Below are 19333 nucleotides of genomic sequence, written 5' to 3' on the forward strand. Positions count from 1 at the left end.
AGGGACCTGGGGGTGGACAGTGGAAAGCCTGAGCACTCTGGAGTCCCTGTCACTTGCCTCTGCACCTTGCTATCCTGCAGTTGTTCATTGTCCTCGGTAACAATCGTGCCAACCGCTTCTGGGCAGGGGCATTACCCCCAGGGGAGGGACTGCGTCCAGATGCGTCCCCCGGCCCTCGAGGAGAGTTCATTTCCCGAAAGTACCGGCTGGGTCTCTTCCGGAAGCCCCATCCTCAGTATCAGGATCATAGCCAGTTTCTCCAGGTAGGTGTGGCAAGGTGGTGCTGATGGAGATGAGGAAGCAGTCTCTGTGCTGGCTTGGTGGGATCTGGTGCTGGTAGGGGCTCTGAAATGGAAGCAAGAAGCTAACAAAGGCCCTTACCTCCCTGAAGGCCTTATGTGCAGCTGTGGCAGGGCCCAACTTGTTAAAGAACATGGCCCAGCTCCTCTGCATGGAAGCCTTCGAGGGCGAGGATGAGCCCTGGTCCCCCTCTGCCCTGAATGGCAGCTTCCCTGGCCTCTTGCCTCCAGGTAATCCTGCCAGATGCTTCCTATCTTTACCCAGAATTCTCTAACTGACCTGTCTCTTGGCTTTTGTTGGGGAGAGGATACAATTAACCCAGCATCCACCCTATTTTCCTAAGAGACTTTCCAACCCCTCAGATTCCCCAGGTCAGTTTTCTCATGATGTGAGGTGACTGGTGATGAGCAGATGACCACCTTCTGGGGTGGGACTGGATGGTCATCTTAAAGCTGTTAGTTTCAGTGGTCAGGCTGTGAGAGCTAAGACCCTTGAAAAATGTTCCGTGTTCTCAAAGTCCCCTTCAGAGTGGACTGCCAAGTAGGCTGGCTGATAGGCAGGGGCAGTGGGGCAGGCTAGGGGCCCACTCCCATCATCTTTGCATCCCTCATTTGCTGTCTATGTAGTTAGGGGTCCAGTCCCACTGGACTATGCATGGCCATGCTTCCAGTGGAATTGGACCCCACTCTTTTCTCTCTTTTTTATTGATCTCTCTTTTTTATTGACCCGCCAAGGAGGTTCAAGGTTTCCCTTTGCAGTGACCTCACAGGACCACCTTTCCTTCTCCCTTGCAGACCCCTCCCTGGGTGTCTACAACGAGGTGGTGGTGCCTGCCACTTACAGCAGCTTTCTCTACTGTGGTCCCATCAGCAACAAAGCTGGACCTCCACCCCCACGAAGGGGCCGAGATGGTGAGTCCGGGGATGAGGAGAGATGGGGGCTGCAAAGAGGCTGGGAGGACAGGACTAAGATGAGAAGGTGGAGTCACTCCTGGGTGCAGGTGGGGGTGCTGGGGATGAGCAAGGGTCACACCAGGTGGCAGCACTGAGTGATAGTTAAGAGGCTGCAATCTGAAGTCAGACTGGCCCAAATCTCAGCTCTGCTTTCCTCGATCTATGTGACTTTGGCTAGCTGCTACTCAAACACAGAGTCTTCATTTCCCTATCTGCAAAATAGAGCCAATAATACCATAGTCCCCACTTCCTAGGGGTGTGAGGATTCTCTAGGCCCATGCATAGGCAGAAGACTCAACACAGAATGGTGGTGCAAGGGTTAAGTGCTCAGCTGCCAACCAAAACCCAGTGGCTCTGCAGGAGAAAGACTTGACAACCTGCTCCTCTAAATACTGCTGCCTGAGAATACCCCAGGGGCCATTCTACCCTGTCACATGCGGTCACTATGAATTGAAATGGATTCAGCCCTTAACAACAACAAATGGGAACTATGACAGTGGGGTCAGGAGTCTGCTGCCCCCTGATCACCTGTCACCCCTTCAGCACCCCCTCGACTGTGGTGCGTGCTGGGAGCAGCTCTGGAAATGTTTGCGTCGGAGAACAGCCCTGACCCTCTCAGTGTCATCCATCCACAGGATGTTGTTTGTTTGGGCGTGATCCCCCCACCCTCTGACCCAGGTGACCTAGACAGGTAACAGCCCCTCTGCCACAGAGCCCTTCCTATGCGCTTGCCAAGCCCCAGCTGATGTCCCTTCACTGGCCTGCTTTTTACTCTAACCTCCCCTTCTCTCCAGGTTCCCATTTTCCTTTGAGCTAATCCTCACAGGAGGGAGGATCCAGCATTTTGGGACAGATGGAGCTGACAGTCTGGAAGCCTGGACCAGCGCTGTGGGCAAGGTGAGACGGTGGAGACCTTTCCCCCACAGCTCATCATTTCTGTGCCCCACCCGCCTCTACTCTGTCCTCTCCTGTCCCTCCAGTCACTCCCACCGCTTCCACTAACAGTAAGACTGTGCCAGGCCCCATGCTAAGCACTTCCCTTTCAATATCTCGTGTGATCTTTACAATAACACTCAGTGGTCAGGACTATGAGTATCACACAAGAACACTGAGGCTCAGAGGTTATAAACTCAAGGTCACAGAGCTAGGAGGCAACAGAGCAGAAGATCAGAAGCCAGGCCTGTATCTCAAAGTTCGTGCCCAACCTCACTGTCCCATGGCCTCTTCTACAGAGAAGCTGCCTCTCACTCTTTGCCCCAACCCCAGTTCTCGAGCAGCTGGGGGACAGTGCTGCCTTCCTGTGCATTCTCCATTCCTGAATAGCCCAGTCTCTCCATCCTACACCTCTTCCTAGAATTAAAAGTTCAGGCCTTGGAGTCAGATACACTTAGACTTGAGCTTATGCCTCTTAACCTCGTGAGCTTTTCTATCCTCATAGAGTGGGTGTATGATCCCCAGACAGGAGGGTTGATAATTAAGTGAGATGCTAACCCCACGTTGCCTGGCATGAAGCGGGCCGTCAGTACGTGGGTGCTAAAGTGGTGAAGATAATGATGATGGTGACAGTCACTCCCATCCTAAAACAGCTTTTCCCGTAACCCTGTTCTACCTTCCACTTATCGCTCTGAAGCCCTTCCTCTCATGACAACTTCTCAGAAAGTGGTGTGTCTGTGTTCCTGCAGCCTGCAGTTCCTCCTTAATCCCCCACAGCGGCCTTGCTCTGCCTAGACTCTTCTCAGCTGCTATCGCGCAGGTCACCAGGGACTTCCTGTTTCCAAACTTTGGGGATCTTTCAGTGAGCCCCACGAGGTCATCTCTGCAGCATCTCACCCTTCTGTAGAAAACACTCATCCCCTTGGTTCTTTCCCAACCTCTGGTTTGCCTGCAGCCCCTCACACCAAGATGTCCCTGATCCTATGCAGGGCACCATCATGACCCTTACAACCAAGCAAACATCTCGTCGTCTCTTCATCTAACTTATCAAAAGTCCTTTAAAACAGTGTTCACTAACACGATGTGGGCCGTGCACAATTTGTGTTGATCGGTGCTAAGATAAGTACAGAGACTGAGAGCGCTCCTTTGGAGTAATATGTTGCAATCTGAGGAGCCCTGGTGGTAGAGAGATTAAAGTGTTAAGATGCTGGCCAAGAAGTCAGCAATTCACATTTACAGAGCTCATCCGTGGGAGAAAGAATGTGGCTGTCAGCTTCTGTATAACTGGCCGTGAAAATCTGTCGGGTTGGACTCTACCAGATGGCAGTGGGTTTGACTTAGGTTATAAGTAATTTGATAAAGTAATTTTAGATATTGACTCTAGTGAAAACTAGAGGCTTGGTCGTATATCTTTGGATTTTCATTTTACTTGCCCAGTCAATAATTTTAATTGGGTTTTTTTTGTTTGTTTCTGTTTTGCTGCAAAAGTACTGATAAGTACTTTTTGGAATCTTTTAAAAGTAAGTCTTTTTTAAAAAGTACTCCTTCCTTAATTTGCTTTCCTTAAGTTCCTTCACTGCATTGGTTTGAAAAGCACTTTTAAGGTCCATTTCAAACACCCTCTCTTCTTTGGAGCCTCTTCCAAGGGGTGAGATTTTCCAGGTGCCAAGCCATTTCGATTGTAACATTATGGCCACCTTACCCCCACTCTCCAAGTGAGAGCAAAAGGCTGCCACTCGAAGGTCTGGTCTATGTTGCCTGGAGCATATTGAACTGAATTGAATTTCTTCAGTTTTCCCCCTCTCTTTGTCTCTCCCTTTTGGCCCTCTCCCCTTTTAATTTCTCTAACCTCTCTGTCTTGTCTTGTCCATTACACTCTCACCTCTCCTGGCACCCCTTGTTTCTTACCCACCCCCTTTGTCTCTCCTGTCCCATTCTTCCCCACAGTGGTTCTCTCCGCTGAGCTGTCACCAGCTGCTAGGTCCCGGGCTGCTGCGACTGGGCCGGCTGTGGCTGCGGTCCCCCTCGCACACAGCCCTGACCCCTGGTGGCTGGCTGTCAGGGTTTGGCCTCCTTCGTGGTGACCACCTCTTCCTGTGTCCAGCGCCGGGTCCAGGATCCCCAGCCCCTGAGGACATGGTGCACCTGCGCCGGCTACAGGAGATCAGTGAGCACGGGTGGGGCAGGGTGGGGCTGAAGGGTGGCCGTGGAAGTGGAAGGCAGAAGGCGGAGTGGGCTCATGAGTAGAATAAGCAGTTAAGCACTCAGCTATGAACCAAAAGGTTAATAGTTCAAATACACCCCAGAGGGGTCTAAAAGGAAAAACTCATCAGTCTCCTTTTAAAATTTATTTATTTTTAATTGTTCATACATTGTGTTTTATTCATGTACATTGTATCTTAGACAATCAATCATACATTATGATTGATAAATTTACTATTGATCAATGCCTTTGATCTCCCTGTCTCATTGAGTCCCTATTGCACCTTGCCTACTCCTTCATCCCACTAATCTCTGCTGTCGTAGTTGATCTCATCCCTAGTCTGTGGGTCAGCTTTTGACAGGTCACAGCCACTGAAACCAAAGGGGGTGCACTGTTCTCTTCTGTTCTGTTCTGAAATACAAAGGGTCACCATGAGTAGGAAATTAACTCAGTGGCAACTGGTTTTATTTTTGTTTTTAGCAAAACATAGTGGTTCTGAGCACATGCTCAGAACCCTTGTGGCGCAGGGGTTAAGTGCTTGCTGCTGGCTGAAAGGCCACTCTTGGGGAGAAAAATGTAGCAGTATGCTTCTGGAAAGGTAGCAATAATGTTAGGTACCATCAGGTCAAATCCAGCTCCCAGTGACCCTGTATTCAAAAGAATCCAGCCATGCCGGGCCTGCACCTCCTCACAGCAGTTCCTCTGCTTTGAGCTGTTGTTATAGCCCCTAGGCCTGTCCGTTTCATCAAGGGTCTTCCTCCTTTTTTTACTGACACTCTACCCTACCAATCATGGTGTCTTTCTCCAGCGATAGGCCCCCTCTTGATAACAGGCCCAGAGTATGTGAGATGAAGTCTTGACATTCTCACTTTTAATGAGCATTTGGACTATACTTCCTCCAAGACTGATCTGTTTATTCTTTTTATTGTCCATGGTATATTCCTTTTTTTTTTTAACCAACATCACAATTCAGAGGCATCAATCCATTTGTGGTCTTCTCTATTCATCTTCCATCTTTCACATGCAGATGAAGTAATTGAAAACAGTATGGCTTTCAAATACCAGCAGGACCATCCACAGTGGACAGGATTCAGTGGAGCCTCCAGACTAAGACAGACTAGGAACCAGACAGACTAGGATTGGCCAACCACTTGTAAAATAATTGGCCAGTGGAAACCTTAAGCTTTTGAAGTTCCACTCTGTGTCATGAGTAGGCTGTGTCAAGAGTTGGCTCGACAGCACTGGGTGTCTTGGTTTTTTTGTTTCTGTCACTTCCTGGTTTTGTGTCCTTAAACAAGTTCTTTAACCTTTCTGTGCTAATGAGATCAGTGAGTCAGAATCAACTCAACAGCTGTGGATGGTGCCTTAGTTTCCTCATCTATAAACAAGCACAATAAGACCTTTTTCAGAGTTATGTTGTTGTTCAGTGCTATCAAGGTGCTTCCAGCTCACAGCACACCTTTGTACAACACATCAGAACCTCACCCCATCATGTGCTGTCCTCACAACCTGCTGTGCTTCAGCCGGTTGTTGCAGTCACGGGATCAGTCCATCCCTGGAGGGTTATAGTGAAGTTCAACTAGGGTAACATATGTGCAAACACTTATTGCAGAGCCTGACAGGAGGCATTTTGTGAGTGTTCAACAAATGCCACATGCTATGGATGCTAGTGTAATAATTTAGAGTCACATATTGTTTGGGGCTGGGAACTAAGAAGATAGATACCCTCATTGCTCTCCTTTGTCTTAACAGAGAAGTAGTGTAGGTTAATGTTTTAAGGGCTTTGAAGAGATAACATGGGGTTCAGCCCAGATTGCCATTTTATAGCAAGTAACCAGAGGCAAGTTACTCAGCCTCTCTGAACTTCCCTTATCACCTGTAAAATGAGGGCAGTATCATTACATAACTCATTGGATTAAATGCAGCATTGTTTATAAGACTTCTCTCTGCCTGACACCTACAAGCCTTAAGCATTTACTAAATACCTGTCATTATGATGAAGACAGTGACGATAATAATATTTAATGATTCTCCTCCCAGGTGTGGTCTCCGCAGCTGACACCACAGACAAGAAGGACCACTTGGTCCTGGTGGAGACAGGAAGGTAAGTGCTGCCCTATCTTTTACTCCCCACCTGCCTACTTAGAGCCCACACCGTCCTCTGGGCCTGCTGGACCACAGCCCACTTCCTCCTAGTCGGTTCTGCCCGATCATAGGCCCTGTCTGGGTTAGGTGTTGCTGCCCCCTGCTGGACACTTCAGGAAGCCTGGTTCTGTGTTGCCTCTGCCTAAAGCCTCTGGGGTCTCAGGACCCTGTATCTGCAGGGAGAGGGCCGGCTGGACTTCTCAGCATGGAACACAGCTATTGGAGGGGCAGCTGGCGGGGGTGGCACGGGACTACAAGAGCAGCAGATGAGCCGAGGTGACATCCCCATCATCGTGGACGCCTGCATCAGTTTTGTCACCCAGCACGGTGAGTGGGCAAGAACTGATTCTGAGTCAGTTGGAGATGGGGATGTAGCCTCCATCAACCAGCTGTATGACCCTGGGCAAACTGCTCTGCCTGTCTGAGCCTCATTTTTCTCATCTATAAAATGGAGATACTAACAATCCTCACTTCCCAGCATTAATCATAAGACTTTGGTGAAAAAGAATGAATATATAGCGTTTCGTATAGGACCTGGCAGGCAGTAAGGGCTTGGTGGTGGCTGTTACTGGGGTGATTATGGAGAATGGAGTAGCACTGGACCTGTGGCCAGGGATACAGAGGAACCATAGAGCACAGAGGCAGGCGTTGATCTGTGCAACAAGACAATTTGAACAGAATTATTTTGAGTGGGATATTTCATAAAGGATCAGCTGTACATTAGCCCTGATAATTCCAGATCCTCTTATTTTTACTTTATTCTCCAGACCTAGTAAGAGCCAACCAGGATCTAGCTCCCCTGAAGACCCACTTTAGAGGGTAGGACTGTTTAGAAGGGAAACTCACAGGAATCTAAGGATAGCGGTAAAGAAAGAAACATCTAGAAGCCCACAAATAGCTGTGCATTCCAGTCATGGACTGAATAGTGCAAAGGTCAATGACATTTTCCATTCACTGACATCCCCTACCCACTAGACCTCTTCCTTCCTCTCTGCCTCCCTGTGTGCAAAGGAGCGGTTAAGTCAGAACTCTGGTGGAAAAGCCATCGTGTCATATTCGCCCCTCATAGCTCCTGTATCTCCACCTTTTATTCATTCGATAGACACTGGGTTGTGGTAGTGAACAAACAGAGCCCCATGAGGTTCTTGGACTAGTGGGAGAGACAAGTAATAAGAAAACAAATAATGTGGTGTCAGAGACTGCCATCTAAAACCAAAAGAGGCAAGGAGACAGAGCGTGCTGGAGGACGTTATATATGATTGTATGGTCAGGGCCTGAGAAGCAAGACCACCAAGGAACAGGTCCCCTCCTATCTGGCCTCCCTAGCCCACATCATGGTGGGGGTCATGGACGACAGTGTGGGATGCTGAGTGGGAAGTGAGAGCTCTTTGGGGAGTGGTGAGCAGAGTCCCTGGCTGTTTTTAGGGCTCCGGCTGGAGGGCGTGTACAGGAAAGGAGGCGCCCGTGCCCGAAGCCTGCGGCTCTTGGCTGAGTTCCGGCGGGATGCCCGGTCAGTGAAGCTTCGGCCAGGGGAGCACTTTGTAGAGGATGTCACCGACACGCTCAAACGCTTCTTCCGAGAGCTCGATGACCCTGTGACATCGGCCCGGCTGCTGCCTCGCTGGAGAGAGGCTGCTGGTACTCCCTAGATTCCTCACAGATGGCCAAACCGGGAAGCCCAGCACCCCCACCCCCACTCCAGATTCTTGAAACTCTTGAAAGATTGGGCAACCCTTTCCCCAGCATTTCTTATTCCCAAGATCGCCTAGATTAGCTGAGGGAATGTAGGGAGGGAACAGATAGACAGCCATCCTGAGTTTGCTTTCCTAAGAAATCATTCATTTCGGCCCCTATTCTTCCCACCCTGATTCTCCTCAACCCTCTTCCACCTCCAGAGCTTCCTCAGAAGAATCATCGCCTGGAGAAATACAAAGAAGTGATTGCCTCTCTACCCAGGGTCAACCGCCGCACACTGGCCACCCTCATCGGGCATCTCTATAGGTCAGTACGGCCAATCATCCCTGCAAGCCCCTTCACAGACCCTGAGTCACCGTGGTCTGACCCTCCACTTACATTCACTCCATCATTTATTCCACAAACAATTGTTAGTTGAAGAGGTAAAGAGCGTGAAGGTTCAGAGCATAGACTTTAGGGTCAGACAGACTTAGGCTTCAGTCTGGTTCATCATTCTAGCTGTGCCTTTGAATGAATGATACACTGTCTCTGGATCTCCTTTCCTTCATGTACAAAAGGGAGATGTTGAAATCAACAGTATCTACTACCTAGGTTATGTGAGAGTTAGATAACTCTGATAAGATTCTCTTTAAAAAACCAAAACAACCCAACATTTTAATGCACCTTTGTTGTAGATGGCCAAACAGGGTCTTATTCAACAATTTCTCCTTATATGATTCACTTACACTCTTACGTTCTTTCACACTGCATCATAGTCTCATTTCCATTCTAGTGTTCCATCCTCATTAACCTCCCTCACAGCCCTCAGCCTTCTTGGCTATGCCTTTAGAGTATTTGATGACTATTTGGTCTCATACAGGTGGTCTGTTGTTATTTTTTTTTAAAAAAAATGAGTACGTACTCAAGGGTGACATTCACTACTTTAGGAATTAGCTTGCTATATAGCTAAAAGATGATTTGAATGGTTCAAAGCTCAAGGAAAATCTCAAGGCTCAGGAATCCTCTTGTTTTGGCAGGTCTGGTAACTCATTTTCTAAAAAATTCTCAAGTCCTGTTGCACATTTATGTCCCCTCTGTAAGGATCTAACTATTGTGAATCCTTAATAAATTCTTAGCACACACCAGGCATGAAGTAATCCTTCAAACGTGGTTAGCAATTGACATAATTTTGCTCCGTTTTCCTATGTCAGGTAAAGGGTCTAATGCAAGCAACACAAAATTAAATAAGATGTGGGCCTATATTTACCAGTTTATTGGGGAGATGGACTCTTAAGTGATTTAAGGGTAAACCCCTTACTTACTATGTTATATTGATTACACTATACGTTTGGTATTGGCAAATTGCTCTCTGCGCCAAGTCCAGTATATTTCCTGTTTTGTAAATAAAGTTGTATTGCAATACAGCCATGACTATTGGCGTATATATTGTCTACAGCCCCTTTCATGCTAGCACACTGTATGATCTGTAAGCCTAAAATATTACTCTCTGTCTTTTTGCATAAAAAGCTTGCTGATCCCTGATGGACTTATAATTCCCTTGCCTGTTTTTCTCATAGACTGGAAACTTATGGAGGCCAGTTATTGTATCTTCTAAACACTTAGCCCAGGGCATGGTGTGCAGCAGAGACTCAATAATTTTTTTGTTGAATGAGGGAATGGATGCCTGGAAAAGCAGACAAGTGCACACTGCACCCCCTGTGACCCCTGTGCTCCTCTGCAGGGTGCAGAAGTGTGCCGCTCTTAACCAGATGTGCACGAGGAACTTGGCCCTGTTGTTTGCACCCAGCGTGTTCCAGACAGACGGGCGAGGGGAGCACGAAGTGCGGGTGTTGCAGGAGCTCATCGATGGCTACGTCTCTGTCTTTGATGTGAGGCTCTCCAGATCCCTGACATGCAACCCTGTTGCTCCTCCACCTTCAGAACCCCAAGACTCTGAATCCTGTTCACCTCAATAATGCCAGCCCCCAATGCGTGAAGGCTCTACATCAGAAGCCACCTCCCGAGGCCCTGGGCCTCTCTGTTCCACACCCTTTCTTCTAACACCTTTGCCTCATTGCTTCAACTTGTAAGCCCTTTAGCCCTCTCAATACAGACCTTTTTTGATCTTTTAGCTCTCCTCCTGCTTCGCCCTTTCCTCAACACTCCTACAGTCTCTTTTGGCTCTTCCACAGATCGACTCTGACCAGGTAGCTCAGATTGACTTGGAGGTCAGTCTTATCACCACCTGGAAGGATGTGCAGGTAACTTAGCCTGACCATTCAGAGCATACAGGAAGCTGCCCTTTTGCCAGTGGAGGATGCTTCCTATTCGATCCTGAACACTGGGCCTCATTTTAGCTCTCTAGGACATGGGGGAAACCCACAGAAAAGAATGCTCCAGTTGAGGTTTAGGTTAGGGCGCAAGCCATAGGCCCATTGTGATGAGTTTTCATTATAAAATACTGGCAGAGCACCCACATCTAAGTGCAAGGGATCCCTGGAAAAGTCAGTTGGATGAAGAAGTAAAAATAATATTAAATAATAAGTATAATGTGAACATTGGCTGAGAATTTACCATATTCTAGACCCACCATCCACTGTCATCAGTTCTATTCTAACTTAGAGCTACCGTCCATCAGCCTTTTTTGGAGGTTATAAACCTTTACAGGAGGAGATTGCCACTCTTTCTCTTACAAAGCAGCCGGTGGATTCAAACCCTGGGCTTTGTGGATAGCAGCACAACATGTTACACACTGCACCACCAGAGCTCTTTATTGTGTTCCAGGCAACACTAATCTTATTTTAGCATCACACAAGTCTATAGCGTATGCAGTCCCATTTTTACAAATAAAGAAACGGAGACTGAGGGACGTTTATTCAAAGTCACACCACAGTGAATGGCAGGGATGGAACCCAGACAGCATAACTCTCATCTGTCCCTGCAGCACCATGCAGTACTGCCTCAGGAGTACATACATTGCCTAAATATACTTTTCTGCTAACCCTGGGGCTGTCATCTGAAAGGCCTGAGGGATGTTGGATGCGATGAGTGGAAGATCCTTGCTGAGGACGGGGGTACTCTTGAGGCAACATGAAGAAGCCTCTGGCCTTGCTCTTTGGCCTCCTCTGAAGTCTTCCTCATCTCTATTCCTCCTCTCAGTTGTCCCAGGCTGGAGACCTCATCATGGAAGTTTATATAGAGCAGCAGCTCCCAGACAACTGTGTCACTCTGAAGGTTAGTCCTGAGGGGACCGGAGGGAAGAGGAGAGAATGGTGAGGGGCAAGGACAATGGCCTGGCAGCATGCTCTTGCCCTGACCTCAGGTGTCCCCAACACTGACTGCCGAGGAGCTGACTAACCAGGTACTGGAGATGCGGGGAACAGCCGCCGGGACAGATCTGTGGTTGACGTTTGAGATCCTTGAGCATGGGGAGCTTGGTGAGTATAGGTGTATGTGTATGTGTGTGTACACTTATCTCTGTGTATTCATGTCCCAGTGTGTGTATGTGTGGTCAAGATCACCAGTGAGATTGAGTGGACACTGTCTTCAGCCAGGTGGCAACATTCAACACCATTGACCAACTCCCTCTTTCTCAGTACTCTTTTCTCTTTTGGCTTTAGTGAATTCCATAAGTCCTTGGGTTCCTCCTACCTCACAGAAGCCTTCTCTTACTCCTTTTCCCAAACTCCACATGTTAGAGAGACAAGAAGCTCAATGTGGGCCCTTTCACCTTCTCTATGGCTGTTTCCCCTCTGTTCTCTTAGCTTTCCATGAACTGCGGTCAAGACTCTTCTAACTCATAGCACCACTATGGGACAGAGTAGCCGACTCCTCTGCCTTTCTCCCATATAACAGTTGATGGATCAGCTCTGATCTATCAGTCAGCAGCCAAACATTTAACCACTGTGCACCAGGGCTTCTGTCTCATAGCTTTAAGTGGTATTAATAACTCAACACTCTCCTTTTCACCTATGGCCCAGACCTCTCCCCTGCCATCGACTCACATAACATGAAGGTGATACTTGACACCTTCAAGTGCACATCCTATAAGCATGCATCTCAGACCAAACTTTATTTCCCACTTCCTCCCTTATCAAAAACTCAAGCCATGCGGCTGCTGAGACAAACGCTTCAGTGGGGCAGTCTCCGCATATCATGGGGAGATAGACGCTGCTGCTTTTGATTGGCCTTGGCCCTCACAGATCTAACAAGAAACAGGATCTTGATAAACTCTATGAGCTGAAGTCCAAAGCACGGCAGATTATGAACCAGTTTGGCCCCTCAGCCCTAATCAACCTCTCCAATTTCTCATCTATAAAACCGGAACCAGCCAGCACCCCTCCACAAGGTTCCATGGCCAATAGCACTACTGTGGTAAAGATACCAAGCACTCCTGGCACAGGAGGTCGACTCAGTCCTGAAAACAACCAGGTATTAACGAAGAAGAAATTGCAAGACTTGGTAAGAGAAGTGGATCCCAATGAACAGTTGGATGAAGATGTAGAGGAGATGCTGCTACAGATTGCCGACGATTTCATTGAGAATGTGGTGACAGCAGCCTGCCAGCTTGCCAGGTAATGCAAGTCCAGCTCCCTAGAGGTGAAAGATGTCCAGTTGCACCTAGAGCACCAGTGGAACATGTGGATCCCAGGTTTTGGCTCAGAAGAAATTCAACCCTACAAAAAAGCTTGCACCACAGAAGCTCACAAACAGAGAATGGCATTGATCCGGAAAACAACCAAGAAATAACATACGGAGAGGTCAGGAAATGGACAACAATGCATTTGGAATTTGGAAATACTTGAGCTGGGGCCTCAGCCGTCTCATCCGTGGAGTTTTTTTTTTAATGCTTTACAGAGAAGCATATATTTTTTTTATTAACAGTGCAGCAATATCTATAATGACTGAGAGGATCTGTCAAAAGAATAAAGCCTCCTACCCCAACTTCCAGTCCCTCTTGCCTGCCGTCTCAAAGAGGTGGAATATATCTTTCAGAGAAGATTTTTCTTTTTGGTTTATTATATAAGTGATTGAATATGGAACAAAGCATTATGGTCTTTTTGGTGAGACAGTATTAGCAGGACATACAGAGGGTTTTGTTTCCTCCTCTCCTTGCCCTTCCTTGTACTTTGTAATGTCAGTGTTTATATGACTATGACTTTCATTTGCTTTTACAGAATAAAGAAGTTATTAATAAAAAAACAAACAAAAAACTCAAGCCATTTCCTATGTGTTGCCATCTCAGTAAATGGCACCACCATCTACCTAATTATTAAAGCTTGAATCCTCCGTGACTTCTCCTTCTTCATCTTCATGCCTAATCCACCACTAACCCTGTCAGTGCTGCCTGGCTCTATCACTCTTTCCATATCCATTGTTGTCACCAAAGTTACACCATTACCTTTCTGCCCCTTTACTAACTGCTCAAATATGTGGCCCCAGAAAGGGAATAACCGGCAGTCCTGTCTCACCGCCATAAAGTCCATTTTCCACCAAGCAGCCCAATGAGCATTGTAACAATAGGAAAAAAACTCAAACTTTGTACTGTGGCTCCAAGGCTCTGAATATCTGCCCCTCCCTCTGATTTCTCAAACTTTATATCTAGCTCTTATATCTCAGAGTTCCCCAAAGACATCTATGTATATTTCTTTACTCAAGGCCTTTGTTTTCCATTTTTGCCATGCCTGAAGTCTTTCTCCCCTGATTCTTCTTGCTCCTCTTAAGCTTTCAGGTCTCAAATGTCACATCTGAAAGGCTTTCCCTGGCCACCCTGAATCAGTGCCTGCCTTGTTACTCTCTCCACTCAGCTTCCTGTTTCTTTCAAAAACATTAGTTGTCTACATTGGTTGGTATGTTTATTGCTTACCTGTTTACTGTATTCCTTCATCAGGCTATGGGATTTGTGAAGCCAGGAACTATATGTATTATCTTTACCACTCTCTGGCCAGGGTCAATCTGGTGCCTGGCTTAGAGTTAGTGCTAAAATAAATGCCTATAGCTGGGTGTTTGAGTGGATGAATGAATGAGTGATTGGTTGGAGATGGGTTGAGGGTTCCAAGCTGTGGGTTGATACCCATTCTCACTTACCTATTAGAGCGGCCACTGCATCCCAAAGAAAAGGTCCTAGAGCAGGCCCTGCAATGGTGCCAGCTCCCAGAGCCCTGCTCAGCTTCCCTGCTCTTGAGAAGAGTCTCCATTGCCCAGGCTGGCTGCCTCTTCACAGGTGAGCCGCCTCCTCCAGCCCAGCATCCCAAAGGCCTCACCTCCAGGCCCTTTCACCCAGTATTGCTGCTGCCCATCTGTGCCCAGGTACCCGGCGTGAGAGTCCACGGGTCGGGCTATTACGGTGCCGTGAGGAACCACCCCGGTTGCTGGGAAGCCGCTTCCAGGAGAGGTTCTTTCTGTTGCGTGGCCGATGCCTGCTGCTGCTCAAGGAAAAGCGGGTGAAGTATTGAGCCAGGGGGAATGGAATGCTGGGTGACCCCTCTCTGATCCCACAGCCCATGTGCTCCTCAGTCTCAGGCCTTCCTTGACCTGTTGACCTCTCTGACTCTGATCACACAGCCCCCTATCCAGTAACCCTAAGTTTTCATGTCTTTTTTCCAAAACATTTCTTAAATTGTAAATTATTTAAGTGGAAATTTCCAAACTATGCTGATTTTTCATTCATTCATTTTTATAACATTTTTATATACAAATAACCTTAATTTCAATATCCACACCATTTTGTGTGTGTGTGCTTGTGTGTTTATGTATGTGTGTGTACCACTGAGTCAGATCCGACTGAAACAGGAGGAGATTGCCCCTCCCTCCTTCTTCAGTGGAGCATCTGGTGGATTCAAACCATGCACCTTTAGGATTGCAGCACAGCTTCTTTCCACTAAGCCATCAGAGCTCCCTTATCTGCACCATTTGATCATCCATTTACTATCTTTCCCTTCACCTGTTTTAATTCGGCCATTATCTATCAATTTTTTGGTCCTCCCCTTCCCATCTCTGGTACCATTCTGAAATCATTCATTCTGTGTATAAACTTTCCCTTACTATTTTATAATAGTGACCCTTAAATGATATTTTATATCTGACTTATTTCACTTTGCATAATATCTTCTAGACGCATCCAAGTTATAAAGTGTTTCTTGAATTCTCTGCACTTCTTTAGTATTTCATAGTACTCCGCTGTGTGAATGTACTGTGGTTTCTTTATCCACTTTTCAATTGATGGACATTAGTGTTGTTTCCGTCTCTTTGCTATTGTAACTAATGCTTCAAGGAAGATGAGTGTGTGTGTATTTGTTCATGTCACAGCTTTTCTTTATCATATATACCTTGTAGTGAGATTGCTGGATAAAGTGTTATTTCTATTTTCACTTTTTTTAAGGAAGTACCAAGCTGCTTTCCTGTCATTGCTCCATTTTATAGTCTCGCCAGCAGCGTATCAGAGTTCTAATCTCTACACACCCTTGCCATCATTTGCTGTTTACTATATAATTGAGCTTTGCTGCTGTTGCTGGGGTGAGATAATATTTCATTGTTGTTTTGATTTGCCTCTCATGGCTAATCATCTTGTTCTTCTTTTTGGGTTTTTGTTTGGTTTGGGGTTTTATTTGTTGTTGCTTTTTCCATCTGAATATCTTCTTTGGTGAAGTGTTCATGTCATTAAAAAAAATTATTTTATTGTGTCCTCAGTGGCAGTTTACACAGTAAATTAGGTTCCCATTTAACAATCTATGCAATTTGTACAGTGACATTGCTTACATTTTACACTGTGTGTCAGGTTTCTCTTTCTGTTTTGGTTATTTTGTTTCCAGTATTCTGGTTTCCCTGCCCCTTGCCTTCTAGTCTTTACTCTAGGCTAACTGTTGACTGTTTGGTCTCAGATGATTTTTCAAAGGAGAACAGTATTCACAAGTGTTTGTTCTGTGAGCCAATCTGCTACCTACCTAAAAGATGACCACATGGAATAGTTTTAGTTCAGGATTTAAAGAATGTCTTAGGGTGACAGTCTCTGGGAGTCCTGCAGGCTTAACCCGTCTAGTATTTGAGTTCTGTTTCACATTTTGATTCTATTGTGACAGGATCGATCTACTGTGTTCTTGATTAGAAAGGTAGGTACTGGCATCCAGGCACTATTTCTTATAGTATCAGGGTACTGTAGGTGAATGCATGCTTTGTGTAGCCTGTTAGTCCTGCAGATTTGCAGATTTGTTTCTTCTCTGAGTCTTCGCTTTTTTCCCTTTTGCCCTGCACACTCTGAGACTCATAGTTGTATCTCAGATGGGCACTCACTAGCTTTTAAAACTCCACATGTTATTCATCAAGCTATGATGTTGAACATAACTTTTTGTAGTACATCATGCCAGGTGACTGAGTTGTCCCAGGAGACCATAGTCAAAAGTCTTTAGATCCTAAAAGCTACTCCCGTGAAGTATTTGGTTAAGTTGAAAACCTAGAAATGCTTGTGCTGCCTGTGCACTTTATTGTATATGTGAATGTATAAAGCTGTACATTTTTGCTGTTGTTAGCTGTAGTTGCTGTCAAGTCTGTTCCAACCTATAGCAGTCATCTGTATGACAGAATGAAGTCCTGCCCAATCCTGTGCCAGCCTCGCCATCTCTACAGTATTTTAGCCCACTGTTGCACTTACTGTGTCAATCAATCTTGAGGGTCTTCCTCTTTTTGTTGAACCTCTGCCCTTCTGAGCGTAATCTTCTCCAGGAACTGGCTTCTCCTAATAGCATGCCCAAAATATGTGAAATGAAGTCTCACCATCTATGCTTCTAAGGAACACTCTATCAGCACTTCTTCAAAGGCAGATTTGCTATTCTTGAGTCATCCATTGATGAATTATTCCATATTCTTCACCAAGACTACAATTCAAAGGAATCAGTTCTGCTTCAGGCTTTCTTTTCCTTGTCCTAACTTCCACATGCATATGAAGCAACTGAAAATACCATGGTTTGACTCAGGTGCACCTTACACTTTAAAGTTACTTTCTTGTTTTTGAGCACTCCAAAGGATGCATATACTCACATATATGTGGATTTTCATGTCCTGTGGAAATGGAACCAACTCAAAGCTTAGCCTGTTTTTAGAGATAGTAAATCACATGGGAGAAGATTACCCATCTTTTCCACCCAGATCAACTGGTGGGTTCAAACCACATGCCTTTGTGCCTTTGGATTGACAGTGTAATTCTTTAACCCTAAGCCCCCAGAACTCCTTTACTAGGTATATATGTTGTTGTTGTTGGTTGTCTTGGAGTCGAACACGACTCACAGTGACCCTGTGAACAAGAGGCCTGAAGCCCCTCTACAACTATCAACATATATCAAAGTTCATAGAGTTTCTAGAGGCGTGTTGTTTAGGAAGTGGTTGCCACTCCTGCTTCCAAAGGTATATACAGATATTTGCATATATTATTGTTGGTAGTTGCCCTCAAGCCAGCTCTTCTAACTCATAGCAACCTCATATACAACAGAACAAACCCCCCTGATCTGTGCCAACCTTACAATCTCTGCTCTGCAAGGACATTGTTGCAATCTGTGTCAGTTCATCTTATTTAGGGTCTTCCTCTTCTTCACTGAGAACATACCCCTGCTAACCATCACTGAGCCTCTGCTTTTAAAGTATGATATCCCTCTCCAGGGTTGGCCTCTATTGGTAACACTCCCAAAGCATGTGAGATGAAGTCTCACCCTTCTTTCTACTAAGGAACACGCTTGGATATAGATCTATCTTTGTATGTCCACCTACATATACACAAAAAGGAGCTCTGGTGGTATACTGCATAAAGTGTATGTCAGCAGTTTTCATCCACTAGTCACTCTGCAGGGGAAAGATGGGCAGTATCCTCCCACAAAGATTTAGAGCCTCAGAAATGTAGTGGAAGGTCATTACATGTTGGAATCAACTCAAATGCAGTGCGTTTTGTTTTAGATTTTGGTTATATACACAAATGTACATAGTTATACACACACACACACATAGAGGGTCCCACATTCCTATTACTAAATTGTTGCATCATTGCATATGCCCTTTTACCAAAAATATCCTCTTGAGTACTTCTTGGCATCATTTACCTTGGTCTGTTGTTAGTGTTGTTGTTATGTGCTATCAAGTCGAGTATGACTCTTAGTGACCCTATGAAGAACAGATCTGAATGCTGTCCTGTCCTGTGTCATCCTTACAATCTCTGACATACTCGAGCCCTTTGCTGCCATCACTGTGTCAGTCCATCTGGTTGAGGTTCTTCCTCTCTTGCTGACTCTCATCCACCTTTCCAAGTATGATGTCTCTCTCCAAGGAATAGCATCTCCTAGCAACATCACCAAAGTATGTGAAATGAAGCTGACATACCAAAGAGCACTCTGTCTCCACCTTTTCCAAGATATATCTGTTAGTTCTGTTTGCAGTTTATGGGATATTCAGTACTCTGCTCTAACATCACAGCTCAAAGGCATCAATTCTTCTGTCATCCTTATTCATTGTCCAGCTCTCAGATATATAGAAAATCACTGAAAAGACCTGGTGCACCATTGCTCCTCAAGAATTTGAAGAGGTTCCTGACTTCAGACTTCCCAGTATAATACATTTCCTAATCTCCTGACTACTAGTACTAAGGGTGTTAATTGTGGATCCAAGTAAGAAGAAGTCATAGACATTTTCAATCTTTTCTCCATCTTTTGTGATGTTGTTTATTGGTCCAGTGGTGAGACTTTCTTGCTGTTGAGATGTAATCTGTATGGAAGACTGCAATCTTTGATCTTCTGCAGTAAGTGCTTCAAGTCTTCCTCACTTTTTTAATTTAATTTAATTTAATTTTAATGAACATTTACAGAGATTTTGGATTTCCATTCATTCATTGTTGCACTTTTCTCCCTGCCCAGCCCTCCCCACCCCAGTTCCCTGCTCTCTTTGAAAAGTAAAAGAAAAATTCTTTCTTTGATATACAATCCCCCCGCACCCCTCCCACTGCCCCGAGTACACGCCACTATGCAACCTTAATTCTGGACACTTGTGATAACCAGAATATCCTATCATATATTGCTGTTAAATTATTCTCTCCCTCATCTGTTTCAATGCAGTGTACATAATTTATCCAGTTTTTCTCAGTCTTACTCCA

At 45.8% G+C, this 19333-nt stretch overlaps 1 protein-coding gene and 1 pseudogene across 1 annotated transcript in view; both read left to right on the forward strand.

Annotated features, from left to right (window-relative positions):
* ARAP3 (ArfGAP with RhoGAP domain, ankyrin repeat and PH domain 3) overlaps nucleotides 1-19333 on the forward strand; it is a 33492-nt gene that overhangs the window by 8387 nt on the left and 5772 nt on the right. The window contains exons 11-26 of the mRNA XM_006891128.1: nucleotides 81-263; nucleotides 392-530; nucleotides 1095-1211; nucleotides 1797-1944; nucleotides 2048-2150; nucleotides 4134-4353; nucleotides 6430-6493; nucleotides 6698-6861; nucleotides 7960-8172; nucleotides 8430-8535; nucleotides 9950-10097; nucleotides 10401-10469; nucleotides 11368-11442; nucleotides 11531-11645; nucleotides 14303-14431; nucleotides 14518-14651. Coding sequence (XP_006891190.1) covers nucleotides 81-263; nucleotides 392-530; nucleotides 1095-1211; nucleotides 1797-1944; nucleotides 2048-2150; nucleotides 4134-4353; nucleotides 6430-6493; nucleotides 6698-6861; nucleotides 7960-8172; nucleotides 8430-8535; nucleotides 9950-10097; nucleotides 10401-10469; nucleotides 11368-11442; nucleotides 11531-11645; nucleotides 14303-14431; nucleotides 14518-14651 — 2127 coding nt within the window. The remainder of the gene's footprint in view (nucleotides 1-80; nucleotides 264-391; nucleotides 531-1094; nucleotides 1212-1796; nucleotides 1945-2047; nucleotides 2151-4133; nucleotides 4354-6429; nucleotides 6494-6697; nucleotides 6862-7959; nucleotides 8173-8429; nucleotides 8536-9949; nucleotides 10098-10400; nucleotides 10470-11367; nucleotides 11443-11530; nucleotides 11646-14302; nucleotides 14432-14517; nucleotides 14652-19333) is intronic.
* On the forward strand, nucleotides 12472-12957 carry LOC102845454 (annotated as a pseudogene).

The sequence above is a fragment of the Elephantulus edwardii genome, unplaced genomic scaffold (genome assembly GCF_000299155.1).
Source record: "Elephantulus edwardii isolate Elephantulus edwardi_28Jun2011 unplaced genomic scaffold, EleEdw1.0 scaffold00095, whole genome shotgun sequence".
In the NCBI taxonomy this organism is placed as follows: domain Eukaryota; kingdom Metazoa; phylum Chordata; class Mammalia; order Macroscelidea; family Macroscelididae; genus Elephantulus; species Elephantulus edwardii.